This window comes from Coturnix japonica, chromosome 25, assembly GCF_001577835.2.
Source record: "Coturnix japonica isolate 7356 chromosome 25, Coturnix japonica 2.1, whole genome shotgun sequence".
NCBI classification, from domain to species: domain Eukaryota; kingdom Metazoa; phylum Chordata; class Aves; order Galliformes; family Phasianidae; genus Coturnix; species Coturnix japonica.
Window position 1 is genome coordinate 1,019,096 of NC_029540.1, and position 26,459 is coordinate 1,045,554.

Below are 26,459 nucleotides of genomic sequence, written 5' to 3' on the forward strand. Positions count from 1 at the left end.
CTTCAGTCTGTGGAATGAGAGTGTAATTGGGATCCTTTAGGTAGGCACAGTGCTAATGAATATTTGTTTAGCAATTTAGAAGTCATTATCTTCCCCAGGGTTTAGAATGGGAAGCGTAATTGTCATTGCTCTGGGGATTTCCTGTCACCTCAAATGCCCCCTAATCACCACCTAATTTAGAAACCCACCGCCCCCTAATTACAGCATTCCTGTGCAAACAAAGGCAGAATCGTACTCTTCTCCCTCTCATTTTCCTCTATCTAATGGTTTTATTTTTATTTACAGACGTTTCTTTACTGCAGATTGTCTGTCATAGTGTGAGAGATGAGTCAGAACAATAACAACAGGGATTGCTGGAGTTTTACGTGCTCCACAACAGAGCAGGAGATGAAAGGTGATGCTGCTTGCACGACAGGATTGGTTTTCCCTACTGTCTGTTAGCCAGGAATGAATATTTAATATTGTACTGAAATAAATGTGGGTAGGGAAAACACCCCATAAAAAAAAAGGTGGGTTTTACTCATTACTTCTGCCTTCAGTATCCTTGCTAACTGGTATGGTCTGAGTCATATGAAGATCTACTTGGCACTGACAACTTGACACACTGATGAATTTCTTCCAGAGAAAGATATAGAATAAAGGAGAAAAAACATCAGAACAATGTGTTGTTTATGATGCACCATGAGTTTAATGAGCAAGAAGTAGAACAACAGCTAAAAACAAATGAACAGCACGAGAAAGCAATAGTTTTCAGTGTGGATTAAAGTAAATCTCCTAATTCAAGGTGATGCTTTACATCTGGATACCCAACTCCTAGTGCAACTATGGGTTATGTTTTTCAACTCAGAGAAAGGCATTGGATCAGAAATGCCAAGCTCCTGAAGTCCCATGAGCTCAGGGTGGTCAGCAAGCACAGGGCTGTGGTCATGAACTCTGGATCAAGCTTTCAAACTTCTTGTTATTTCATCTGTGCTTTCTGCATGGGGCTTTAGCATGGCCCACAGCTCCCACGGCGGTTGTAGCGGCGGTAGGACCTCCCATAAAAGCCCCCCAAACCCAAATAGCCAAGGCTTCCAAGCCCTGAGGAGCTGCCAGAGGAGATGGGGACCCCCGCTGCACTCAGGACATCCCCAACAGCTGCAGAGGCTGAAGATCCCACAGTGGTGTTCTGGGGGAAGGAGCTGAGGATGGGTCCTGGCAGGGTCACCACTACAGGAGAGGGCTGGATGATGTAGGTGGAGTCCTGGCACTGTCGCATGCAGGGCTCGGTGCAGCTGTTGGCCAGTGGGGTTGGTCCACAGGTTGTGGGGGCACACAGGTCGTAGCAGGACATTTCTCTGGGTTGGAGGTAAATCTGAAATACAGAGAAATTATTAATAAAGAAACTGTAATTACAATCACACGACTGAGCTGCTGAGACGGTAGAGAATACCAGAATCTCACTAGAGACTGTGGGGAACAAAGTGATGCATTCTTAGGTTGAGAGGAGGCCCAAATTACTCTGCCCTACAAAAGGGAGCATGAGGGGCATCTCCACCTATCTGGAGCAATCTAGGATCTTATTTCTCTCAGTACCCTTCAGGATCCCTGGAGCCTGTAGGAGGTAGGAAGAAGGGACCACCTTTATGACCCTCCTGTCCTGGAAAGCCTGGAGATTCTCCACAACCACTTCTATTTTCTGAGTTATTTACATACACAGATTTTAATGTCTTGGACCAGAATGCACCACTGACCCATTGAAAAATGTGCCCAGCAAATGCAACCCCTCAAACCTGCTGTCCTCAATAGAAAGTTGCTCTCAGCTTCTCTCCATGCATGGATCATAGAGTCATAAAATGGTTTGGGTTGGAAGGGACCTCGAGGATCATCAAGTTCCAACCCCCCTGCCACAGGCTGGACCACCAACCTCCATATCTAATGCTAGACCAGGCTGCTGTTCCAGCACCTCAACACTCCCTTAGTAAAGAATTTCCCCTGATATCCGACCTAAATCTTCCTTCCTTCAACTTCAAACCATTTCCCCTTGTCTTTCTGTTATCTACCCTTATCAAGAGTTGATTCCCCTCCTGTTTGTAGGCTCCCTTTAGGTACTGGAAGGGATGAAGAGAATAAATGTTAGACAGCTATGTACAAGCCAATGAAGAAAAAGAAAATAACACAAATGCAACAATTCAGGACAGAGAAAGGCAGTGGATTCAGACTTACCTTTTCACTGAGGAGAATAAAAGAGAAAAAGTGGATGGCAGTGACTTGCACAGCGCTGTTTTTATACTGCATCCCAAGCGTCTGAGGACCTGAGATGTACTTTGTGCATGAAGCCACTTACCAGCCAATTGCTAAAGATGTCTTGTATGCAAACCATTCCCAGCTGATGATGTACTTCTTCCTCACTGTTGCCTTGTTTTAAACTCATAAATTATGTGTTCCACTATAAAAGTTTCTTTTATCTTAAAACCTTATGAGCTCTGTTAATTCCTGGCCAGATGAACTGATTCATCTCAGCTACTAAGGGAAAGAATTTTGCATCCTAAACACAATCTGTGCAGCGTACATCTTTTGACATAGATGAATATGTATATCAGGAGAGATGCATGTGATAACCACCCTATGCATCCCTTCCTTCCAGTCTATGAAGTCCACAGGATACTGGGACATCTACAGCTATGGCTCTGAAACAAACCAAGTTCTACTCCAGCAGCTGCACAAAGAAGGTAAAGTCTATTATCCAGAAGATAATGTTCCTACAGAAAGCACTTGGCAGAGCAGACTGTGCTGAGCCAGACTCAAAGGTACTACCTGGGAAACAGCTGATCCAAGGGAAAATGTGGCTTTACTTCCTTGACTCAGGATGAAAGAGCATCAGCAGTTTGACCTGTTCATTTCATATTAAACTACTGCATTTCCATGAAGGGATTTGAGACGCTGGTCTTCAATTTGGAGACTTTCAAAGTCCTTCATCTCAGGAGTCGGCAATTTTAGCTTTATTCCGATGTCAGACTCAGGTCAAACTGGGGGTGTATGTGGGTTTTTGGTACTAAAAGTTCTGCACAACTTAACTCTGCAGTCATTAAATCACCAGTTTTACATTTGCTGATATAGTATTCTCTGTCCTTATTGTGTCTTGCAGTATTACACAGAATTATAGTCCAAATTAATGGTTGCTACCTACAGAAGTGTGTAATATTCTTTCTTCCTCCCTTGAAAGCAAATAACTTTGTCTTCATTTTGCATGGTCTTAAAGAGCATCGCGACGTGCAACATTTCAATTTCTTTTTCAAAGACAATTTCTGGACTAAAAACTAATTGCATGCAATGCAATTAGTGTAATCTCTCCGCTCCAGAGACATGTAAATTGTGTCTAAACTGTATCTCCATGAAAATCTCCTGGGAAATAAATGCTGATTGCACAGTTTTGAAGAACAAAGGTCTTCAGAGCTCCCATCAATGGCTCAGACATGCAATTGGAACATTAGCAGAACATTTGAAGGTGCACGACACTGTTTGAACACCAGCAGTGTTTGAAATCTGTGGCCAGTATGGCTGATGGTTCTCCTGAACTGCATCACATTCTGTGGCTTCTGAAGCTGAAGTCAGCCCATCTCTTCCTTAACCTTTGAAGAAGTCTTTGCCCCAAAAAACCACAAGCTTCAAAACCCCATTCCAACCCATCAGCCACTGGATTTCCATCAGTGTGAGATGATGCTACCCATACTGTCCCCATTAGTGACACTAGTGCCTGCAGCTCCTCTATCCCTTGAGGCTCATCAGGTTTTTGCCCAATGCAACGTTAAAATACACACTCCTCTGTAACAACAACTACCTATTGACCATAAGAGAAGCGAGTATTTCTGAAAAACAAGCTCATCAAAAGGTATAGGGATGATGAAAGAGTCACAGCTTCTCTCCTGATGGCAATCATGTGTCAAATGTGCCTCTCTGGTTCAATCTCCTCATCCCAAGGAGCTGAAAGCTTTGGGATATTGCTAATTGGAATATTACAAAGCAAACCTAAACCTCACCGTCGCTGATCAGGGATGAAATTGCACGCTGTGGTCTTCAATTAATATTTCTTGCTGTGACTGCACTTGCCATGAAGCCACGTGAAGAGCAGACAAAATTCCAAGCCAAAGTGAATTTTTGACTCATCCACACCTCAAGAAGGTGGGGTTGGTGTAATGGAGCCAGGCGTATTCAAAGGATGCAAACCATAAAGAGGAGACACCACAGATGGTGGTTTTCATCTACAGCAAGCAATAAATATAAACAATAAACAGGACAATTTCACTGGTGGGAACGCAGCCATATGCAAAAAGGAAGAATAAATTAATTTAAAGTCAAGGCAGGACTGGTTAATAAAGGTGCAAAAACATCCCAGGTCCTCCAGGAAGCCAGAGAAACCAATGGGAGCTCTGCCCTTATGAACATTTATTTCTACATCTTATCCCTGTAGGCACAGAGATACTGTAAATTTGCCTTTAATTTCACACTGCATCAAAATACAACTTCCCTGACCATGATAGCAAAGACAGCATCCTGCTTCCTTCTATGGGAAGAAATCCTTCCAGTTGTTCTATGGCAGATTAATAGACACAGGTTTATAAATCTAGGATGAATGACTGTGTTTTGTTTGGCCATGCACTGGTTTTCAAGCTGCTGCTGTATGACTTGGTACTATTTGTCACTGCACACATGCTGCTTGATTACATAGACCCCAGTCTAAAGTGGGATGACATTTTCTGGGGGTCAGTGAGATGAAAGTGTAACAGAGAACTGCAAAAAGGGGATTATAGCTGTAGGACAATGTATTTTGGGGAGAAGAAATGATATTGCTTGACCAGTTGGATAGGTCAGAGATACTTCAACCACAGCACATCAATCAGGATCCTTCCCAGACACTTGGATACAGTGCAATTATAACCCCTCTATGGGTTTGGATAGGCAGATTGACCTCTGTAAGGGAAGTTGCTTTGCTGCAGCTACAGATGAAGGATAACTTCTTTGGGATGCATCCATTTTGGTTGACTGAAATCATATTGCACATTTAATTCCCACCAAATTTCTGCTGTATTATAATATCAAACTGCTCAATTTCCATTCTCCTCTGTTGTTTAATTATTAAGAAAACCTGCTCCTTGGAATTATGGATTCTTTCATAGGACTGATGTATCTCCTTTAATTTAGCTCCAGTAATGAATGTAGTCAGTATAACTTTGTCAACATCTTTCTCTGGCCTTAATTAGAGTTCAGCATCAGACTGCTCAGACAGACTGTGTGGGGAAACAGGACACTGATTCATCCAGAGCCCTCAGGTAGAGCTTTTCAGGCTCATATCCCTCTGGGAACAAAGCTCCAGGTGTCCAAAGACCACATTTATTACAACTCAGACAACCTTGCTTGAACAAAGCAAAACCAGACACATTTCAGAACTACAAGGCACAACAAACAGCAATACCTAAAGGCACAATCAGAAAGAGCTTTAATCCTTTCATTGACTTCTTCCAGACGTGTTTCCCAGGCCAGCAAACATCAGTGGCCAATTCTTTTGCAGGAATACCACATCAACTCCCCTCCACCATCTCCAATGCTTCCTGTGGTCTGCAGGAGGCTCTGAGTTGCTCAGAGGGTACCACCATCCCACCTCCCCCCTTAGCAAGCCCAGATGCTCCCAAGGACAGCGTAAGCACTCCTTTCTTTTAAAGGGCCCCTCATTATTCTCACTGGTAGAGCAAAGAACATCACAATCTTCTTCCAGGTTGGTGAGCAAGTGGAGAATAGTTAAGTGGAGGTGGAGCTTCAGAGGATTTATCCCCTTTATTTCCAGTGTTCCTCATATCCCTGTAGAATTTCCTGCTGTATCTCTATCCCTCTGCCTACTTTTCTCTGCATATCTTATGTATTATGTCTACAGAGAGGTAAGGAGAAATAAGACTACCCTCATTGGGCCCTCCATTCTCATCCCTCTTCATCATGTCACAACTAACAGTGTTTCATAGAAGAGTGATATCAAAAGGTTTAAAGGGCTTATCTGCCTCCCCATGGTGCAATAGATAAAGAGTATTTAAAGAAAGCAAGGAAAAGCAGCTCACTTACAACACTTCCTGCTTCTGCTACACCAGAAGGCAAACACATTGCAAGGGAACTCTTTATTTCTAGGCTCTGAAAATATTTTCTTGGGCTAGACTTACTATATAAGCACAAAAGCAAAACTCCATCCACAGTTGAAATCTGAATCATCCTCCCTAAGCAACTGACTTAGAGTTATTTATACAGTGGTTTCTGGCACAAATGAGTTGCAAACAGACTTGTTTCACCACAGACAGGTTGGAAAATGGGCTGGGATTAGAAAGAAATTCAGGCAGACTCGCAGTATAATGCAGCACCAATTTAATGAGGCTGAGGCATAGAAGGAAGCAATGTAAAATGTAAGGAATATATTTCCAGAGTCCGGTAAGGACAGCACCCACTCATCCCTCTCACAATGATATATTCAGCACAATGAGATCTTCCTTCTTTATGATTTAAATGGACTGCACTACTTCAGCCATGCAGAACAACTCCTAATAATTACATATTTCACCTAATCATTGCCAAATAAAAAGAGAACAAGATATGATCAGAACTATAAAGTAAAGCATAACAAAAGACAAGCAAAGGCTTGATTTTAGGGGATGCCAAGCTCCCACAGCTCCACTAACTTCTGGCAGAGTCATGGGTGTCCAACATCACATAACCATGGCCAGGAGCTCTCTCCCACATTGGGTCATGCTTCAGCATCTCTGGTCATCTCATCATGCCTGCTCCTAGTGCTTTAGCACGGCCCATTGAAGCTGCTGCGGTAGGTGTTGTAGCGGCGGTAGGGCCGGCTGTACCCGCTGCCCAAGCTGGGATAAGCAAAGCTCCCAAATCCCAAGGAGCTGCCAGAGGAGATGGGGACTCCCCCTGCACTGAGTGCACTCCCAACAGCCGCAGATGCTGAGGATCCCACAGTGGTGTTCTGGGGGAAGGAGCTGAGGATGGGTCCTGGCAGGGTCACCACCACAGGAGAGGGCTGGATCACCACTGTGGAGTCCTGGCACTGGCGCACGCAGGGCTCGCTGCAGCTGTTGGCCAGTGGGGTTGGTCCACAGGTTGTGGGGGCACACAGGTCATAGCAGGACATTTCTCTGGGGCGGAGGTAAATCTGAAACACAGGGAAAGAAACAAATGCAATACAAGAAGCGGATTAAACCTTTCTCGAATAGAGCAAACTAGAAAGAGATTGCATGGGGGAGCAAGATGATATTTTTGCTCCAGAGTGCTTTGAAAACAGGGTTGAGTTTGCGTTTCCTTTAAGGAGACTGCTAGGGGAGGTAGCACTAATGCATCTTGCTCTGTCACTTACCCTGAAGCCTCCGTGGTTAGTAAACTCACCCAGGAACCGGGGCATGTGGAGCTGCTGAAAACCTCGACGTTCCCTTTGCAGAGAATGCCCTAACCACATGGCCATAATTCTACCCTGGAAAAAGGGAACTTTCAACACCTCCCCCTTGCAGCTGTGGCTGCACATAGGAAAGGTATGTGTGTCCTAGAGAAATAGAGCCTCCAGATGAAGGTTTTCAGCTGGACATGGCCTGTTTACTGATGATTCAAAGCTTATATATTTGCTAAACATCCAGGGATGACAAGCATCCTACCCAGCGCTCAAACAGCAGATGATTTTTTCCTTCATATCCCTTCATTTCATGCAATTCCCATCTTCGAGGTTCCTTCTCCCAGTATGAACAAACTGGAGAATACAAGCCGACTGCTTGAAATTGCTTGACGGGAACTGGCAGGGCAGGCTGCTGAGTTCAGGAGCCTTTCTACTTTATGTCTTGCTATTAACATCAAAATCATCAGCAGATCTTAGAAGTTACAGTGGAAATCTCTCTGCAGGTGTTTGGTGCATGGGGAGGAGCTGGTTCATGGGCACTCTTTGCCTGCAGAATTGCTATGAGGTGAGTTTCAAAGACAGATATGAGGCTTCCTATGTGAAAAGCTGGCAAGCCAGGACTGCAAAGGATAAAATGCAGTATCGGACCCCTGTTTGTTGCTCTTAACATCTGACTATAGATAAATTTCCCACTAACTTGGGCCTGATTCCCCCATTCCATTATTTTTATAACAGATCACCAACAGAAAACTCTCTCTTTCATATGAAAACCCCTCTCAGCTTCCTCTCTCAGAGAGAAGAATAAGCTGAATGTATGTCAATGGTACAACATCATCCAGGCAAGAGTTCAATGCACACAAAGAGAATAAATGAGTTCAGACTTACCCTATTGACCAAGGCAAAGAAGGGAGGAGAAATGGTTGGAAGGACCATGGGTTGCTCAGGTTTTTATACCTCATCCCAAGTTGCCCAACAACTTGGGACGTTCTTTGTGCATGAAATTATTTATGAGCTGGTACTGATTACATGGTTTTTTGCCTCAGTATTTGTGCTTATTACTGCTTTGCTTCCTTATCTTGTGGCATGCATATCTGACCACAGGTTCCTTTCATCTTAAAATATTCTGGGCCAAGTTAATTTCTGGTAACATTAGAATAATTAATTCAGAATTTATCCGGCCTTAAAAAGCCTTTGGGATCTGCCTGGTGTCATTAAAGTACATTAAGCTGAATTTGCATAACGCAGCACCGTGGACAAGCCCTCCTCTGCAAGGTAAATGCTGTTGCAAATCATAATGGATTTCAGCTTTTGTGAGTGGGAAGCCGGTCCATGAGCAGCTGTAGTTGGGAGATTCCAGATGCTCTAAGGGAGAAAATGAGAGAGAAAATGGCAAGGAAGGTGCACACAACTCAGACCCCAAAATGAGAGAAGGAATCATGAATAGTGCAAAGGGAAGGGCTGTGAAAAACTCAGTAAGAGCTGGGAGGGACTAAAAAGAGTTACAACTTTCTACAAAGGCCAAATAGACAGATAAGCATTTAAGTTGCTGATTCTTTGACATGGAAGAAGTGTACAAGAAGAATACAAAAACTCCTGTCCTATGAGATATTATCAAGCTACTGTGTTTCTGTGGAAGGCTCAGAAGGAAAATCTTATACAGGATCTTGCTTGTCTGTCTCCAGTTCCGGGCTCTTAAGAGCTTTATATCCAAAGAGTCCATAGATACACCTCAATTCTTATCTCAGACCTTATCATCACATCCACAACTGCTTTTAGATTAACTTCCATATGGGTGAACACGTTGCCATTTGTTCTCAAGGAAGAGCCCTGCAAAAGATAAGGCTTTGCAAAACTCAGGCTGCGGAAACAGTCACAAACAATGTTTTTTCCTTCCATAACACCACACTGTTTTCTGCTGCCTCTGCAGAGCCTGGTATGTGGGGTTAGACCAGTGGCAGCCAACTGGAGATGGCAGCCAACTTCTACACTTGTCAGTTTTAATGGACTTTGCAAAGAAACTGAGCTTCTTCTATAGGAAAAGCTTGCAGGATAAATTGTAAAGGGATAAAAAATACATAAACAATCCTTGGCACAGAGATCAGCACTCAGGTCTTTGCTCTCCTAGCACTTCAATGACTGAGACATGTAAATCATCTCTAAATTATAATTGTCTTTGGAGGATCCCCTGGGAACAGAAACTTGTTTGGCTTGGTCAGACTTTCCTGAGAACTTCAAAGTTTATCAGAAACTTTTATTAAAACTCCAGGCATGCAAAGCATCACGTTATGTGAAGCTTAAGATATGTGACCCGTGTTTGAATTTTCATATCTCTCCTATAATCACCTATTATCAAGATTTGGAAGTATAGATCAGTCATGGGCCTCTAAAATTATGTTCCTGGTGGCAGGATCGATGGCTATTTCATTTTTAATTAAAAATAGCTCAAGGTTGGTGTCAAACCATCTCATATTCCAAAGAGATCCCCAAAGAAATGACTCTCACCTTTTTTGGCTTCACCAGCTATGGCCAATCCTCAGGATTTCTCTGTATCCTAAGGGAATAGCAATGTTTTTTAGAGAGATTCCTCTGGTATCTAGCACTCATTTGGGGAATTAATTTGCATGACAGCATCCTCAGATGATTTAGAAATTATTTTGTTCCTTCTTCCAACCTCTGCTTGGAAACAAAGAATCTTTTCAATATCAGAGCTTAGAAAAGGACCTAGAGATGTTTTCAGAGATGTCTGTGACCTTCCTTGAAAGCGATTACAGTAATTGGTGCTCTGAGACCAACCGATGTACTGCACAGTCAGAATGACTTCATCTCCTGATCTTTGGGCTGAATTAAAGCGAGTGAATCAGAAGTTCACAGCTGTTTTTATGTGATCAAGGACGGGTCTGTATATTCATATTATAATTACAAGTTTTTGCATAATGTGAGAACATCCTCCTGAGACACCTGTGAGAGACTAAATGGCTGAGGAGAAGCCCTTCATCAAAAGGGAATTGGAATCTTACTCACAGTAATCCTTGTGGAATGGCTCCAGACACAAAAGTGACCCCAAAACCTGCACATGGAGACACAGACACATGGCAAACAAAGCAGGTTCCCTGATGGGAAGAGTTGCAATAACATTTGAGTTGTAATTAATTACCTTGTTCAAAAGAAAGGGATGCCTCGGAGACTCCAAGCAGCTGAACAAATCTGCAGCACTCCTTATAGCACGAAACCCACCATGCAACCCCTTCTCCCACTGTCCACAATGGGTTTGATTGCTCTCTCTTTAACCTCAATCTTAGACAGCTGTGCTAATACTAATGTTGATTGACTGCACAATCAACAGTCTGCAGCTCACACAGTAATTTAGGACACCTGGTTCCAGGCCATTGGCAGTGAATTCTGCTAATACCCTCATGGTGCCAGCAATTGCTGGCTTAGTGCTTACAACAGAAGATGTATTTATATGTTAAGGTCCATTTGTTCAGTCAGACTGGGTATCCCTGCAATGCATTGCTGCTTCTATTGCTTCCCAATGAGGCCATGTGTTGTTTGAAGCAGGTGGATGAATAGTATGCACTGCGTGTTTAATTTGGGGTGTCACTGGGTATAGGCAGAGCCTGCAATGGGAGCTTCACCATTTCAACTTGTGCTGTCCCCGAAGGCAGAGGCGTTCAGATATAAGTAGATATATACAGTCCTCAAGAGTTCATACCTATTTCATAGGCTGGATCCATCTGCCTTGCAGCCACCTAAGACTGATGAGAGCGTACCTGCAATCTCAGGGCAAGGGGGTTTCTTATAATCATTGGTAGAAATTCTTTTCACAATCCAGCATTTATTTCTGCCAGGAGTTATGTGAGACCTCACTGCAATTATACACCAGGCCCCTGATTTTATGTTTACTTCCATTAGTCATTTAGGAAGGAAACTATCATGGTGTACTTTGAGCTGGAGATGCACAACGAACGCAAACTCATTTAAATCTTTTCCATCCCAGTAAGAAGAGGTGAATTTCCATACTGTAAATAAACTGAAGTTGCAGACATCACCATGGGGTGCACATTCAGCCTGTCATTTAACTCCACAGCCGCCTGCAGCCAATGAGTGTATTGCAAATACCTCTGCCAAACCCAACATTTTCAGCATCATCTCATGGAGATTTGCACAAAAGCACCAGGATTCAGGTATACACCTCTTGCTACGTGTCTACACACACACATACACACACTGCTACACACTACTGCAGACTATTCGCCTTGTATATGTAAGGAAGCCAAAGTTTCCTGGCTGTAGAAATGCTGCCATGGCATAGAAGTAGATTCCAACATGGAATCATAGCATTTAATTACTGAAAGTAAACAGAGATATGGACAAAAACTTTATCAAGAGCAGGCTGCTCATGGGCATAAAACAGCCAACAAGCACCAGGAGACTTTTGTGATGCAACACAACTTTAATGAGCAAGAAGTGGAATAAAAAAGTACAAAGTATAAGCACGTCAAGGATTCAGGGAGACAACAGCTGATGTGTCTTTTCATCTTAGGTTTCGTTTCTTAGTGCTGTAATCCTGTTTCTCAGTAAAGTCTCAGATGCAAGGGAAAAAAAGTTCATTAGAAATATGAAGAATGCAAAATATAAGACAAACAAAGGCCTGATTTTAGGTGATGCCAAGCTCTCACAGCTCCATTAACTTGAGGAGTCCAACATCACGTAACCATGGCCAGGAGCTCTCTCCCACATTGGGTTATGCTTCAGTATTTCTGGTCATCTCATCATACCTGCTCCTTGTGGTCTAGCACGGCCCATTGAAGCTGCTGTGGTAGGTGTTGTAGCGGCGGTAGGGCCGGCTGTACCCGCTGCCCAAGCTGGGATAAGCAAAGCTCCCAAATCCCAAGGAGCTGCCGGAGGTGATGGGGACTCCCTCGGAGCTGAGGGTGCTGCCCACAGCAGCAGAGGTGGAGGATCCCACAGCGGTGTTCTGGGGGAAGGAGCTGAGGATGGGTCCTGGCAGGGTCACCACCACGGGAGGTGGTTGGATGATGTAGGTGGACTCTTGGCACTGCTGGGCACAGGGCTCATTGCAGCTGTTGGCCAACGGTGTTGGGCCGCAGGGGTTGGGAGTGCACAGGTCGTTCGAGGACATGTCTGCAGTATGGGGAGCAATCTGAAACACAAGACCAGAAAGCACATGTAATAGAAGCACTGTGTTGAATTTATAAAACTCAGACATGAGGTTGACGGATGTGAAAGCAGTGAGACAAAGTGGCTAAATGGGTCATTATTTCTTAGATCAAAACCCACAGTGAGCAGTCTGAACACGACATAGAGAATTCTGTTCTTCTCAAGGTTGGCAGAGCTGCTAGCTTCTGAACTCTGCTGCTGGTCATAAGTCCCTTTGAGTCCCCACAGCGAAGGCACTTCCCATTCCTTGAGGGTTTCCCCATCCCAGCCCTGTGGATTTTATCACTGCAGCTGTCATGGGAGATGGAGGACAGCAGCTGGAGCTGAAGGCAGGGCTGGAAATGCTGAGCTTTATTATGCTTATCTGTGTTTATTGCCTTAGTGCTCAGATTTATTCTCTAACAGCCTATTTGCAAAACTATAGAAGTGTTTTAGAAGCACCTTATGCTCCCAAAGATTTAACGAGCACAACAGGCCAACATGGAGTGGGAAAAAAAGGATTGCTTTCTCAACAGGTTTTTGCCCAAATTCATTTTCAATGAGGCTCCTAGAACAAATATCTCCTGCCTGTGGAAAAGAGGAATTCAGATAAATTCTGGAACTTGGATTGGGTTTATCTGTTGGCTAGTTCCAGTATCTTAAGACAAGACTGCATATTCCCAGCCAGGGCCTTTAGTACTACTACTTTGATACTACTCCCTTTAGAGTCTTCCAGACTCTAAAATGGAGCATGGAGATGCATGTTCTGAGGGTACTGCCAGTATCCAAGTCCTGCCTTGTTACACCCTGCTTCACAAATAAATAAAACCTTTCTATTTGACAGAAGTATGCCTTTCTAATTTTCCTCTCCAAAAGGAAAAAAGAGAAAAAAGAGCCAAGCAATATTTATAAAGAACTAAGAACAACAAAAAAAGCAGGCATCAAAGTAACATTTAGCATTTAAAAAGACTTTGGGTAGATTCAGACTTACCTGTTTACCTGGCGAATAGGGCAAGAGAAGTGGATGGAAGAGCCTTGTGTTCTATAGGCTTTTATACTGCGTTCCTGATTGCATGCAGACCTAGGACTTATGCTATGCATGACATTGTTTAATGATCCATACTTTGGCATGCAAAATCCTCCAAATAGATTAACTCCTTCTTTTTCCCCCCCAAAAAATCTCTTCTGGTATTTCTCTACTTTTCCCCTCCCCTTATTATGTTCACATTCCAGTACAGGCAAAGCTTTCATCTTCACCAATGTGCACCCATCCTTGGAAGACTGTGGTGATTCATTTCAATTTCAGCAATAATTATATTGTTTCCTAGGGCCAGTGTACATTTTATGTTTCACTGTAGTCATCAAAACACTGCTTAAGGGAAGTGTATGGGATGCATAGTCCTTATTCAGGACTTCACTCCTTTAGGTGAATAATCATTAAGCTCCGAGGTGGGAGCCTGCATTCAGTTCATATTCAGTATTTCCATATCAAGGGCTCAGTCTGACCACAAGACGAGATGCATAATAAATATTCCCAAATTTTGCATTTCTGCACTATTTCAATCCCACACGGCTGAGAAGCAACAGATTTCCATAAGTACTATAAGAGGTGAAGATAATTAAGACCAGTGAGAATTGCTGACCAGAGATAATAAAACACTTTCTGACCCACATTTTACTTTCAGTCTGTATGGACGCAGCTAACTCTAACAACCACAATCTAATGTAAAAAATGCTGTGACTTGACCTTATTATTTAGGGACATTTACAAACTGCCTCTCATTTTCAATGTGATATCTGCACAGGGTTTCATCTGAAGAATCAGCATTGTTACTGCATGAAACCCTGCTAAGTCATAGCAATTTTCATACCAGTTTAGATACAAATGTGGCTAATAAGCTTGCTTTGAATTATCAGTTCTTACAGGCAATGTTCTGCCTGAGCTGAACTACAGCGCTGGTAGAAGTTGCACCTAATAATTCAGTTCTCTGTTTTATTAACCATTATGTGATTTGCTTCACATCTGCAGTCTATGGTGCCTGCAGGAAAGACTTGTACACATAAAAGAGCTTCATGAACCAACTCAATGTACACACCTTCAGAAAGCCACTATTCTATTTATTAGAGTGCCACCATTAAATCACAACAGAGCTTGTCCTCCAGTGTACGTCTCAGTCATCAGGATAAAGATTAAGGGAAATGTAGGAAATACATAATACATCATTCAGTCTCTCTTTTCTTTCATTACAAATGAGTCTAGGTCCTTAAATTCTGGTCTCCACCAATGTTTACGAAGCTCTAACTCCAGTTATGCATAAAAACAATCAAGACTGAACTTACGTGTCTTCTCAAGGCTGGGGGTAATTCACATTCTTTAGTACAGATTCAAATCTGTACAAGATTTTGCTTCTTCACCATGGATGAAGCACAAAAGTTGGGAGTGGTGTCATCTAATTGAGCTATTATCACACTCTTCCACTTTGGTATCTCAGTTTGAGGTGCAGCTGCTATCACCCTGAGACACATGCAGACCAGTTTTGAACCTGATCTCTCAGGTCTTTCACGCAGAGAGCCTATAACTCCCTTCCATATCATCTCAGACCACAAATATGAATAGCATTTCCCAAATCATCTTGAGAACACTTATGAACTTTAAACGATTTTGTAGTATTACCCTCACACCAGTTTAACTGTGGAGTCATTGTGGGAAAAGCAACACAATTACCTGTTTGCCCTCACATTTATTCCCCTTGTGGCAGACTTCAGTGTAGCAGTGATTATACTCCAGACTAGAGAGTCATTGCAGTCTGTACACTCTCATCATCCATTTGCATCAGTCGAGATTTATTGGCAACCTGGATAATTAATTTTCCTGTAAAGCATGCAACGATGTCCACAGATGTTGCTTTCAACCCTTCTGTTCTGCTTCATTTTATTAATATGAGAGCTTCTATTTGGTCTGCTACCTCATTTCAAAACCCAACTCATAGATCACAGCAGTGCTTTCAAATAGACTCCTGAATTGTTTTCTGGTGGTGAACTGACTCCAGACTGGTCTGGTTGGCTCTAAGAAATCATCCAAGAGGCTTGGAGCCTGTCTTGAAATTATATATATATATATTTTTAAAGAATGGTGAACAAATTAGATGGCAATTGTACTTAACTAGGTCAGACAGAGAACCTCACATAAAGAGCTTTAATAAATGTCTTGGATCCAGTCTTAGATTGTACTTCCAAGACACCTGCAAGCTAACAAATTGCTGAGGAGCAGGAAAGAATGCTTCATTAGACTGGGCTTTGACTCATTTCATACTGACACTAATGGAAGTATCAGAAATAAAAAGAATCCAGAACCTGTGAAGATGAAAGGGTTTTAAATGGGTAGAGTGTGTTTCTCACGCAATGCCAGAAGAAATTTAGACTGGAAAACTAAAAGCAGAATAATTTCATAAACAAGAAAAGATTCAGTTTGCAAAAACATACATGAGGACTAATTGGATCAAGCAATTGAGAATGCCTCACTAGTCCCAAATAGGCTGAGAAGTTTATAAAAGTCTATAATCTTACTCATTGCATCCATTTCTCCAATCTTAATGTGCAAAGGGGAAATGGATTTCAAGCTGATATTCACACTCTTCAGGACCTCTCTAATGAAATGTTTAATAAAGTCTTTAACATCTTGTATAGCCACCACTTAGGGCCATAAAATCCAAAGGTGGATTTGTTCCAGGAGATATATTTATTTAAAATCAACCAGTGTTAATAAACAGACTTAAAGGCATATGAGGAGGAGCTACTCCATAGATTCAAGTATACATCCTACTCAGTGTGATTGTTCCTAATCAGTCCACTCCCCTATACAAGCAAGAATTTATAGTCTGATTAATGCAGAGATGATTTTTTTTTCACATAATGGTCTATTCCACCCTAAAGAATAGGAAAAAAGGACTAAGAAAAAAAACCAAACATGAAACAAATTAAGATGCAACATCAGTTTAATGAAAAAGTTACGAAGTGCTCTACAATAATAAAGCAAAATATATGTTTACATGAAGGAAGGAAACCATATAAGCCATTCAAGAACAGAAAGCGAGATTGATTTCCTAACACATGAACCAAGAACCCTAAACTGATCATTTATAAGCAGAGCATTAAATAAAACCAATCAGAAACCAAAATTAAAATGCACAAAAAAATTAATCACAAGAAAAAATTTTGAAAATGAGATATCCATCATTATTCCAATCAGAACAGGACGGCATCTTCCATCTCTGCTTTGCAGGAGGGCATAAGGGTGCTCAGCCCAGCAGGAAACATTGGCCAGCAGCTCCATCTTCAATCTGGAGCCTGACTTTGGGCTTCCTTAGGGATAAGCTCACCAGCAAGCGGTGTTGCCTTTAATAGGGCAGGCATCTTCTGCTAGAGAAGCGGCTGCCCAGGCCAGAGAGGCCAAAGCCACCAGAGGAGATGGGGACTCCCTCCTCACTCAGGATGCTGCCAACAGCAGCGGATGCTGAAGATCCCACAGCAGTGTTCTGGGGGAAGGAGCTGAGGATGGGTCCTGGCAGGGTCACCACCACGGGAGAGGGCTGGATCACCACGCGGGAGTCCTGGCACTGGCGCACACAGGGCTCGTTGCAGCTGTTGGCCAGGGGGGTCGGGCCACAGGGACGGCACAGATCGTAGCAGGACATGGCTGTGGGATGGAGGTGGACCTGGAGAGAGGACAGGAAAACACAGGCAGCGTGAGCTGCAACCTGGCGTCCTCCTCACCAAGGATGCACAGGCTGTGAAGCAGGGACAGGCAGTTCAGGGACAGAGAGAGTCATAGCAATCCAAATACCCAGGAGCCACAGCAGAGTCAGCCTAAAGCCTTCTCCCACCAACCCCACACTGGCAAGCAGAACAGATCTTGTAGGAGCACCATCAAGGAGCAAAGCCCACACTAAGGTCTGCAAAGAGGCAAAGACTTGATGGATGCCAGAAGAGCAAAAGGAGAAGCAGAGGAAGAGAGAAGTGAAAAGAGCTCTGCTGCAGCTCACCTTGTTCACCAAGGATGAGAAGGCAAGAGAAGTGGATGAAGGAGCCTGGTGCTGGACCGCCCCAGGCCCAGAGGCAACCAATGCGTATGTAGCTGTATTAAGGCAAGCACATTTGTAAGCAAAACAACACAATTATAGAAATTGATGCCTTATTTCTCTTCCCTGCAACGCTCCCTTTTCATTTCCCCGTTCATGACATGCCCATTTTGCCACACAAGCTCCTTTCAAGTGACAGAATTAGAGGCCTAAGCATTTCTGTAGAAAGAACTCAAAAGCACAGGGAGAAGATGAAGGCAAGGGGATGAAGATGGCCAATGCTCTCAGCTGGTGACAGTCTCTCATTCCCTTGCAAGTTGCTTTAATGATTTGCTTTAAAGTATAGGGCCTCATTTCCTTACAAACATGGCTTTAAAGATCAAACTTAGAATAAGACTCATATGCAAAGACCAGCACACCCTTTGCTTCACCCATCTATGTGCTCATGCTGTCTCAGCTGTGAACACTCCATAGATGGCTGCTCTGCTTTTTGGCTCTAGCAGTTGTACATGATCAAGCATTGCTCTCAGTGGACCTAAGATTCACTGTTGTTGTTCTCCCCTTTGTCAACAGCTGATGGAAGTCCTGACACCAGAAATGGCGTGTTTCACAGAAAAAGTCATTGCCCTCTTGCAACCAAGCATTACTTGACCACTCATCATAAACTGCTATGCCTGCTACAATCAAACACAAAGACTGGGCAAAAATTGAGCAGCTCTCACCACCCTCATGTCCATGCATTGCTTCATGCTTTGCCCTTACATCCTGACATAACAGCACACACATAACAACATTTCCAGGCTGAAAACACACTTGCCCAGAAACAAGTGAGATCTAGGAGTTCCAGCAAGAGCAGCTGGGACAGCAGCAGCATTCAGGGCCTTCTGAGGACATGTGCCAAAGGAGGACATCAAGCTCTATGCATCATTGGCCTGAAGCAGCAGGCACCCAGGGGCAATGACTGCCCAGCAGGCGATACCCAACAGACACACCTCAGGCTCCAGCCAGGCCACATCCCACAGCAGTGACAAAATGCCCTCCACAATTACAATGGGACTCCACCAGGCACAGGCAACTCTCTAATCACAGAGACACAACCAAATGTCTCATTTGGGAAGATGAAGAGAATGGAAGCCAGGAGTCACACCACCAAAGGGCCTCGTTGCACATTGCCTGAGCAAGGGAGATGCAGAAATGCCAGGCAGGTCCACAAGAGACCAGCTCAACCATCAGAGCCAGAATAATACACTCAGACCCAAGGTAGAGCTGGGAAAGCACTGTGCATCCAGACCAATGGGACCATGGTGGGGCATAAACCAACCTGTCCCAGAACAACAGAACCAGACTGCTGCCCCTGAGTTAAAGGACCTGAGTCAGTGGGTGTGCTGGGAGACCCCAGGTATGTGTGAGGAGCACCAATAGGCTTCTGGTAGCTCTCAGAGTGCTGATGTGCATGAAGAGAACATCTCCCATGTGCACCTGGGATGCTGGACACCATCTTTGTCTGACACAGAAAAGGGTCGATTTCCTTTCTCCTCAAAGGAAACTTTAATTTCCAGAGTGAAAAAATATGTCCTTGTTTCTCAGGGTCTGCCCAAATATCTCTGGTGCCCCACAGTACCCTGCCCCCCTCTGACCATGTGCTGCACAGGTTGTCTTCCCTCCCAGATACCATGTTTTATGTGCATTTTGATCCTACTCTCAGCTCACAATGGTTTCACAATAGGTTAAAGCATTGCAGGGCTTCTCACAGCCCCACATCGAATTGCAATAAGAGGCACACACAAAAGCCTCATGTAAGGTGGTGTAGAGCATATGGGAAGTAGAGCTCTGTACCTTCCTTTCTCCTGCACTCCTTGTGGAAAGAACAATCATCACATGTGGTGGAATAGGGCAGAATAGCACTGGCCATTCCACACACAAGCCACCTTGTGTCCCTCTCTGATGCAGGTGTACTTGCATATCTGGACCGGTAGGCCAAATGTTTCAATGCCTGCAACCAGGAGAATTTGTTTCTTCCACATGTTCATATGGGTCAGTCAATGAGTTGTGAAATGCCTTTAATTCAGAGATGTTGGCCAAGGGTCCTACAAAAACAAATGAGGTTCTGGGAGTAAAACTAATCTTCACATCCCGAAATATCCCATTTCTGTTTGAGGAATGTCATGGGGCATCTCAACAAGTAAAGAACAAAAAGAGACTGAGATTTCAATGCAACATAACATTTATTGAGTTGGAAGATAGAAACAAAGAATTGCATGGCAGAAGGGATCCGGTCCAAGTTGCTACTAGGGCAGCTGGAACTCTGATAGACCTTCAACATAATGGGATGCAGGTCTTCCTCCCTCACAATGTGAGAGGGAGAAGAAGCAGGGCCATCTCCACTTCCTTCAGGATGAACCCAAGGCACAGGGCAGCAGGAGACAACAAGGATGTGTGATGATGACAAGAAATTAGGTGAAGAAGAAGAGATCTGCTGGCTGTGTTTCCAGATAGAGGAGGCTGGCAACCTGGCATTCCTCTCTGCTTCGCAGAAGGACACAATGATACTCAGCCCATCTGGAAACACAGGCCAGCAGCTCCAACTTCATTGTAGCTCCAAGCTTTGGGCTTCCTGGGGGACGCATTCATGGGATGCCCACATCATCCTTAGTAGGGCAGGCATCTCCTGCTAGAGAAGCGGCTGCCCAGGCCAGAGAGGCCAAAGCCACCAGAAGAGATGGGGACTCCCTCCTCACTCAGGATGCTGCCAACAGCAGCAGAGGTGCTGGAGCCCACAGCGGTGTTCTGGGGGAAGGAGCTGAGGATGGGTCCTGGCAGGGTCACCACCACGGGAGAGGGCTCAATCACCACACGGGAGTCCTGGCACTGGCGCACACAGGGCTCGTTGCAACTGTTGGCCAGGGGGGTCGGGCCACAGGGACGGCACAGATCGTAGCAGGACATGGCTGTGGGATGGAGGTGGACCTGGAGGGAGGACAGGAAAAACACAGGCAGCGTGAGCAGCAGCCTGGCAACCTCCTTACCGAGGGAGGATGCACAGGCTGTGGAGCAGGGACAGGCAGTGCAGGGACAGAGACTCATAGCAATCCAGATCTGCAAGAGCCCCAGCAGAGTCAGCCCATTGCCTTCTCCCACCTCCCCCACATACTGGCAAGCAGAAGAGAGCTGGTGGGAGCACCATCAAGGAGCAAGGCTCACACCAAGGTCTGCAAAGAGGCAAAGACTCAGTGGAAGCCAGAAAAGCAAGTGAAGAATCATAGAAAGAAAAGTGAAGAGATCACTGCAGCTCACCTTGTTCACCAAGGAGGAGAAGGCAAGAGGAGTGAATGAGGGAGCCTGGTGCTGGATGAGCTTTTATACTGGTCTAGTCTGCCCCAGGCTTAGAACAGTGCCCTTTGCAAAAGTAATGTGTTTACCAAAAGCTCATCTTGCATGCAAATCATCACAATTACAAAAACTACTGTCTTGCTTATTTTCCTTGTAATGCTTCCTTTTATTTTCCTGTTCTGCACATACTATTCAACTGCGCAGACTGCTTTCAAGTGCCAGCATTAGAGGCCAAAATATTACCAGAGGTAAGGATGCGTCATCACAAGAATGATGCAGCCAGTGATGAAGAATGTCCCAGCTCTCCAGGGGATGTCTGCCATTTACTCTCTGGGGCACTGTACTAACATTTGTCCTGATGACTGGGGCTTTTCTTCTCCTAACCTTGAAGCTTCAGGCTGGACATCTATAGGCAAGGAGAGGCCACATCAGTAAACATCCATAACACTATGCTTACTCACATTCTGTTAAAAATCGCCTTTCCAGTCAGGGCACTTCTGCTTCTGGATTTTAGAATCTCTCTCAAATTAATTATTGTTCTTGGCATCAATGGGCCTGGCTCTTCTTCTGCAATCTTGTTTCTCTACTTCATACCTCGCTCTCTTAAGCATCGCAATACCAGGAATAAGCAATAAAGGCTATTACTCTCCAATGACTCCTTGCTGGTGACATCTGGTAAACTAGGAGGAATCCCAATGGCAAAAGCAAATGAAGGCAATTGCTACAAGTCCCTCCATCTGCCCATGTCTTTGACACAATTCATGCTTTGGCCATCCAGACTGACAGACCAGTGGGTACAACCAAATACTTGGTAGGATTTTTACCAGTCATCCTATCCCATTCAGGAGCTCTGTAAGTCTTTACAAAGATGGATGATCAATGGCACCAGAGGTTCCCCTGGTACCATTGGAGGCAGGATCAGAGTGGCAGGAGCAAAGCAGGGGCTGTGGAGGACAAGAGTGTGGGAAGGAGGACTAAGACCAAAGTTGATGGTGAACCACTCCCTCAGTCTGTCCAGCTTGGGGCCAGTGTGGAGGGACAAAATGAACCCTGGTTTGGGACATCCCCATGCAGAGTCAGCTCAGCAACTGGATAATAACTTTGGAGGAGCCCTGTGGGGATGCTCCATAGCAAGTTCCCTTTAGGACACAGCGATGTGCATGTAAGGACTCCACAATACATCATGCTTTTAAGCACAGGATTGCTCCACCAGGGGTGATCATTCTCTTCCTCCTCCATTCCTGCACTCTGCAGTGTCTTCAGGAGTCATCACAGATGCTGCCCAGTTCATCAGATGAGAGAATATTGGCTCTGTGTTTCCAGTTTCTGCTTGTAACCATTATACCTAGCCATGCTCAATACATACCTATAGTAACAAATCAAAGTAGGGCTCAGAATTCAACAGTGTTGGCCTCACTTTGACTTCTTTGGGACTCTCTCCACTTTCAGGGTTTGGCAGATGTGCTTGGAGGAAGGATGGACAGAAGAATGCCTTTGAAGCAATGAACATAGTAATGCCTTCTGGCCATCCACTCTCTTGCTTTGTGATAGAATATTAAATAGCCTGAGCTGGATTATCAAATGAAAAACTATTTCTAATGTATTTCATTGTGCTTCTTACCATTTGAGGGAGGTTCTGGACCCTCATGTATGAATGAGCTGGCCTACACCCACATATCCCTGTCCCTCTCACAAATACCATCTCCCTTGAGAGTGCTCAAATCTCATGAGCAAGAAGAAGGTAAATGTGAGCATGTTAAGCAACACTCAGGCTCCAAGACAAAGTATTTCCCCCTAAATTGCTTTCCTATGAATACCAACTGGAAAGAAACGTGAGGAGACTGAGATTACAATGCAGCATGAATTTTATTGAGTCTAAAGACAGAAACAAAGCAGTGCATAGTTTAAAGCTGCTACAAGGGCAGTTGAATACCAGGTTGGCAATTTGCTGGCAAACTTGATCAAAATGAGATGGACATCTTCCACCCTCACAAGACAAGAGGGGAAAGAAGCAAGGCCATCTCAACTTGCTTCAGGGTGAACCCATGGCACAGAACAGCACGAGACAGCAAAGACTTGTGATGATGAGAAGAAAGCAGGAGAAGATGACGTTTGCTGGCCATGTTTCCAGACAGTGGAGGCTGGCAACCTGGCATTCCTCTCTGCTTTGCAGAAAGTCACAAAGATGCTCAGCCCATCTGGAAACATGGGCCAGCAGCTTTGTCCTCAGTCTGGCATCTGGCTTCAGGCTTCCTGGGCAATGGGCTCATGAGATGAACACCTCATCCTTAGCAGGGCAGGCATCTCCTGCTAGAGAAGCGGCTGCCCAGGCCAGAGAGGCCAAAGCCACCAGAAGAGATAGGAACTCCCTCCTGGCTCAGGATGCTGCCAACAGCAGCGGAGGTGGAGGATCCCACAGCGGTGTTCTGGGGGAAGGAGCTGAGGATGGGTCCTGGCAGGGTCACCACCACGGGAGAGGGCTGGATCACCACGCGGGAGTCCTGGCACTGGCGCACACAGGGCTCGTTGCAGCTGTTGGCCAGGGGGGTCGGGCCACAAGGACGGCACAGATCGTAGCAGGACATGGCTGTGGGATGGAGGTGGACCTGGAGAGAGGACAGGAAAAACATAGGCAGTGTGAGCAGCAACCTGGTGCCCTGTTCACCAAGAGAGGAAGCATGGGCTGGGGAGCAGGGATAGGAAGTGCAGGGACAAAGAGAGGCTTAGCAGCCCAGATCCCCAGAATCACCCCAGCAGAGTCAGCCCAAAGCCTTCTTCCACCACCTCCCACACTGTCAAGCAGAAGAGAGATGGTGGGAGCAGCATGGAGAAGGCTGCTGCAGCTTACCTTGTTCACCAAGGATGAGAAGGCAAGAGAAGTGGATGAAGGAGCTTGGTGCTGGACTGGCTTTTATACTGTTTAGGACCTCCCACTGGTCCAGAGTCACCCTTTGTATTTACACTGTGTGTATCAACAAACTCATCTTGCATGCAAAACACAACAATTAATGAAAACAGCGCCTTTTTTTTTCCTGTTCCCTGTAATGCTCCCTTTTCATTTCCCTGTTTGTGACATGCCCCTTCCACCACTAAGTCTCCTTTCAAGTGGCAGAATTAGAGGCCAAAATACTTCTTGGAGACGAGACACGTCAGTACAAGCGGGTGATGCAAGACAGTGATGAGCAGTGGGTAACCTCAGGAGGGAAGAACAACCTCCTACCCCTCGGGCCTTGCTTCAACACACTCATCCTGGAGCAGGTTTCCTCCTAACCCTGAAGCTTCACCTGAACTTCCACATGGGAAGTCCAGCATCATCAACTGCTCTCCCTGATGCTCTGTTAAAACTTGTATTTTAAAATGATTTAGTTTGGAAAGCACCCTTAAATATCATCTATTCCAAACTCCTTCCATGAGCTGGGACGTATTCCAGTAGATCTGGTTATTCATAATCCATCTAACCTTACTTTGAACATTTCCAATGCTGGGGCATCCACAACTTCTCTGTACAACCTGCACTAGTGTCTAATAAACCCATCTAACTTTACCCTCTTTCACATTAAAACTGGTTTCCCTTGTCACTGCTGTACCTGGTATATCCTCTCCATCTTTCTTATAAACCACCTTTATATACTGAAAGGCTGCAATAACATTTCCATGGAGTCTTCTCTTCTTCAGGCTCAATAACGCCAACTCTATCAGTCTTTCTGATCGTCTTTATGGCCTCCTCTGGACCTGCTCTAACAGGTCCATACCTTCCTTGTACTGGGGACCCAGAGATGAACGCAGCACCAACAGGAAGGGTCTCATGTAAGCATAGTAGATGGGGAGAATCACTTTCCTTGACCTTCTGGCCACACTTCTTCTCATGCACCCCAGGATATGATTGGTTTCTGAATAATGTCAACTCAGACACGGTTATTAATCAACCACTATGCCCAACCCCTCCTCTGGGGAGCTGATCTCAGTTGTCTAAATTCATTTCCCAGCCTGAACTGAAGCTGGGATTTTCTCCAACACAGAGGCATGATCTTGCACTTGTCTTTGTTGAACTTCATGAGGTTCACATAGCCCCAGTCCTCACGTCTGTCCGAGTCTCTCTTAATGAAATCCCTATCCACCAGAGTATCACATACATCACTCAGCTTGGTGTATTCCCTAAACTCAGTGCCACCCATGAACACCAAGCCACTCCAGCTTTGTTAAGCATTGCCTTTCTAGGCAGGGCACCTCTGCTCTTGGGTTTTAGACAGTGTATCTCAGATTAACTATTCATCTAGGGAGGGTGCAGATCTCAATTCACACTGTTGTCCCAGATGCCACCGGTTAACTTTGACTCCTCTGGAACCTTCTCCAATTTAGGTTTGGGAAATGTGCTTGAAGAATGGATGAAAAGACAAATGTAGAGTGGTAAAATCCAAACACAGATTCAATCAGCTGAGCACTGGCAGGTACAGAAATGCCTTCTGGCAATCCAATGTCTTGCCTTAGCATCTGGAAGTTGGAAAACATTCAAAATTGCTCATTGCTGATGTGTCACTTGAGGCTGCTCATAAACACTGGTGTTAAACTGCACTCCCACTATACACCCATCCAGCTACAAATATCTCTTCCAATTATAAGGGGTTTTGAGGGAATTCAACACCTTAGGGGATCAAGAAGGCTCACACTAGGAGTATATTACACAAATCTCCATTCCAGTAAAAAGCTTCTCACCATGAGCAGATTAGCTGACTATCCAAACATAGAATGAATGTGAGGGAAGAAACATGAGGAGACTGAGATTACAATGCAGCATACATTTTATTGTGCTAAAAGAAGGAATCAAAACAGTGAAAAGTTAAAGGCTGCTACAAATACAGCTGACAAACATATTGGCCACCAGGAGGAAAACTAGAGGAAGATGGGATGCATGTCTTCCCCATCACAAGGCAAGTGGAAGATGAAGCAGGGCCATCTCCACTTCCTTCAGGATGAACCCATGGCACAGGACAGCAGGAGACAACAAGGACCACTGATGATGAGAAGAAAGCAGGAAAAGAAGAAAACATCTGCTGGGTCTATTGACCAACAGCACAGGCTGGCACCTTGATGTCCCTTTTTGCTTTGAAGGAGAGCAGCAGGGTGCTCAGCACATCCTGGTCAGCAGCTCTGTCCACAGTCCAGCACCAAGCTTTGGGTTTCCTGAAGGATGTGTTCATGGGATGAACACCTTAGCAGGGCAGGCACCTCCTGCTAGAGTAGCGGCTGCCCAGGCCAGAGAGGCCAAAGCCACCAGAGGAGATGGGGACTCCCTCCTCACTCAGGATGCTGCCAACAGCAGCAGAGGTGGAGGAGCCCACAGCGGTGTTCTGGGGGAAGGAGCTGAGGATGGGTCCTGGCAGGGTCACGACCACGGGAGAGGGCTGGATCACCACGCGGGAGTCCTGGCACTGGCGCACACAGGGCTCGTTGCAGCTGTTGGCCAGGGGGGTCGGGCCACA

The 26,459-nt window shown here is 44.9% G+C and overlaps 6 protein-coding genes across 8 annotated transcripts; all 6 read right to left on the bottom strand.

Annotated features, from left to right (window-relative positions):
* Positions 1 to 988: 988 nt before the first annotated feature.
* On the bottom strand, positions 989 to 2,277 carry LOC107324363 (feather keratin B-4-like). Its single transcript, XM_015884336.1, has 2 exons — positions 2,206 to 2,277; positions 989 to 1,354 (listed from the first exon to the last, which is right to left on the bottom strand). The coding sequence occupies exons 1-2, from the start codon at positions 2,275 to 2,277 to the stop codon at positions 989 to 991; spliced, it is 438 nt and encodes a 145-aa protein (XP_015739822.1).
* Positions 2,278 to 6,416: 4,139 nt separating this feature from the next.
* On the bottom strand, positions 6,417 to 10,657 carry LOC107324386 (feather beta keratin-like). Of its 3 annotated transcripts, XM_032449226.1 has the most exons (5): positions 10,566 to 10,657; positions 10,433 to 10,478; positions 9,914 to 9,962; positions 8,297 to 8,773; positions 6,417 to 7,180 (listed from the first exon to the last, which is right to left on the bottom strand). In XM_032449226.1, exons 4-5 carry the CDS (start codon positions 8,342 to 8,344, stop codon positions 6,809 to 6,811), a joined length of 420 nt encoding a protein of 139 aa, XP_032305117.1. In that variant the 5' UTR covers positions 8,345 to 8,773; positions 9,914 to 9,962; positions 10,433 to 10,478; positions 10,566 to 10,657; the 3' UTR covers positions 6,417 to 6,808. The 3 variants fall into 3 exon arrangements, 2 of the variants coding, with proteins under 2 accessions (XP_032305117.1, XP_015739851.1); XM_015884365.2 differs by lacking the exon at positions 9,914 to 9,962; XR_004309644.1 differs by lacking the exons at positions 6,417 to 7,180; positions 8,297 to 8,773 and adding an exon at positions 8,789 to 9,238.
* A 1,540-nt stretch (positions 10,658 to 12,197) lies between these two features.
* LOC107324369 (feather keratin 1-like) lies at positions 12,198 to 12,564 on the bottom strand. The gene has a single exon (XM_015884345.2). It carries the CDS (start codon positions 12,552 to 12,554, stop codon positions 12,204 to 12,206), a length of 351 nt encoding a protein of 116 aa, XP_015739831.1. The 5' UTR covers positions 12,555 to 12,564; the 3' UTR covers positions 12,198 to 12,203.
* A 3,986-nt stretch (positions 12,565 to 16,550) lies between these two features.
* LOC107324450 (feather keratin 4-like) lies at positions 16,551 to 17,326 on the bottom strand. The gene has a single exon (XM_032449196.1). It carries the CDS (start codon positions 17,263 to 17,265, stop codon positions 16,969 to 16,971), a length of 297 nt encoding a protein of 98 aa, XP_032305087.1. The 5' UTR covers positions 17,266 to 17,326; the 3' UTR covers positions 16,551 to 16,968.
* A 2,539-nt stretch (positions 17,327 to 19,865) lies between these two features.
* On the bottom strand, positions 19,866 to 20,644 carry LOC107324448 (feather keratin 4). Its single transcript, XM_032449198.1, has one exon. The coding sequence runs from the start codon at positions 20,593 to 20,595 to the stop codon at positions 20,299 to 20,301; it is 297 nt and encodes a 98-aa protein (XP_032305089.1). The 5' UTR covers positions 20,596 to 20,644; the 3' UTR covers positions 19,866 to 20,298.
* Positions 20,645 to 26,189: 5,545 nt separating this feature from the next.
* Positions 26,190 to 26,459, bottom strand: LOC107324370 (feather keratin 1-like; the record flags this gene model as incomplete). The annotated part of the gene is made up of 1 exon (XM_015884347.1): positions 26,190 to 26,459. A coding segment is annotated over one exon (270 nt), but the record flags the coding sequence as incomplete, so codon positions are not given.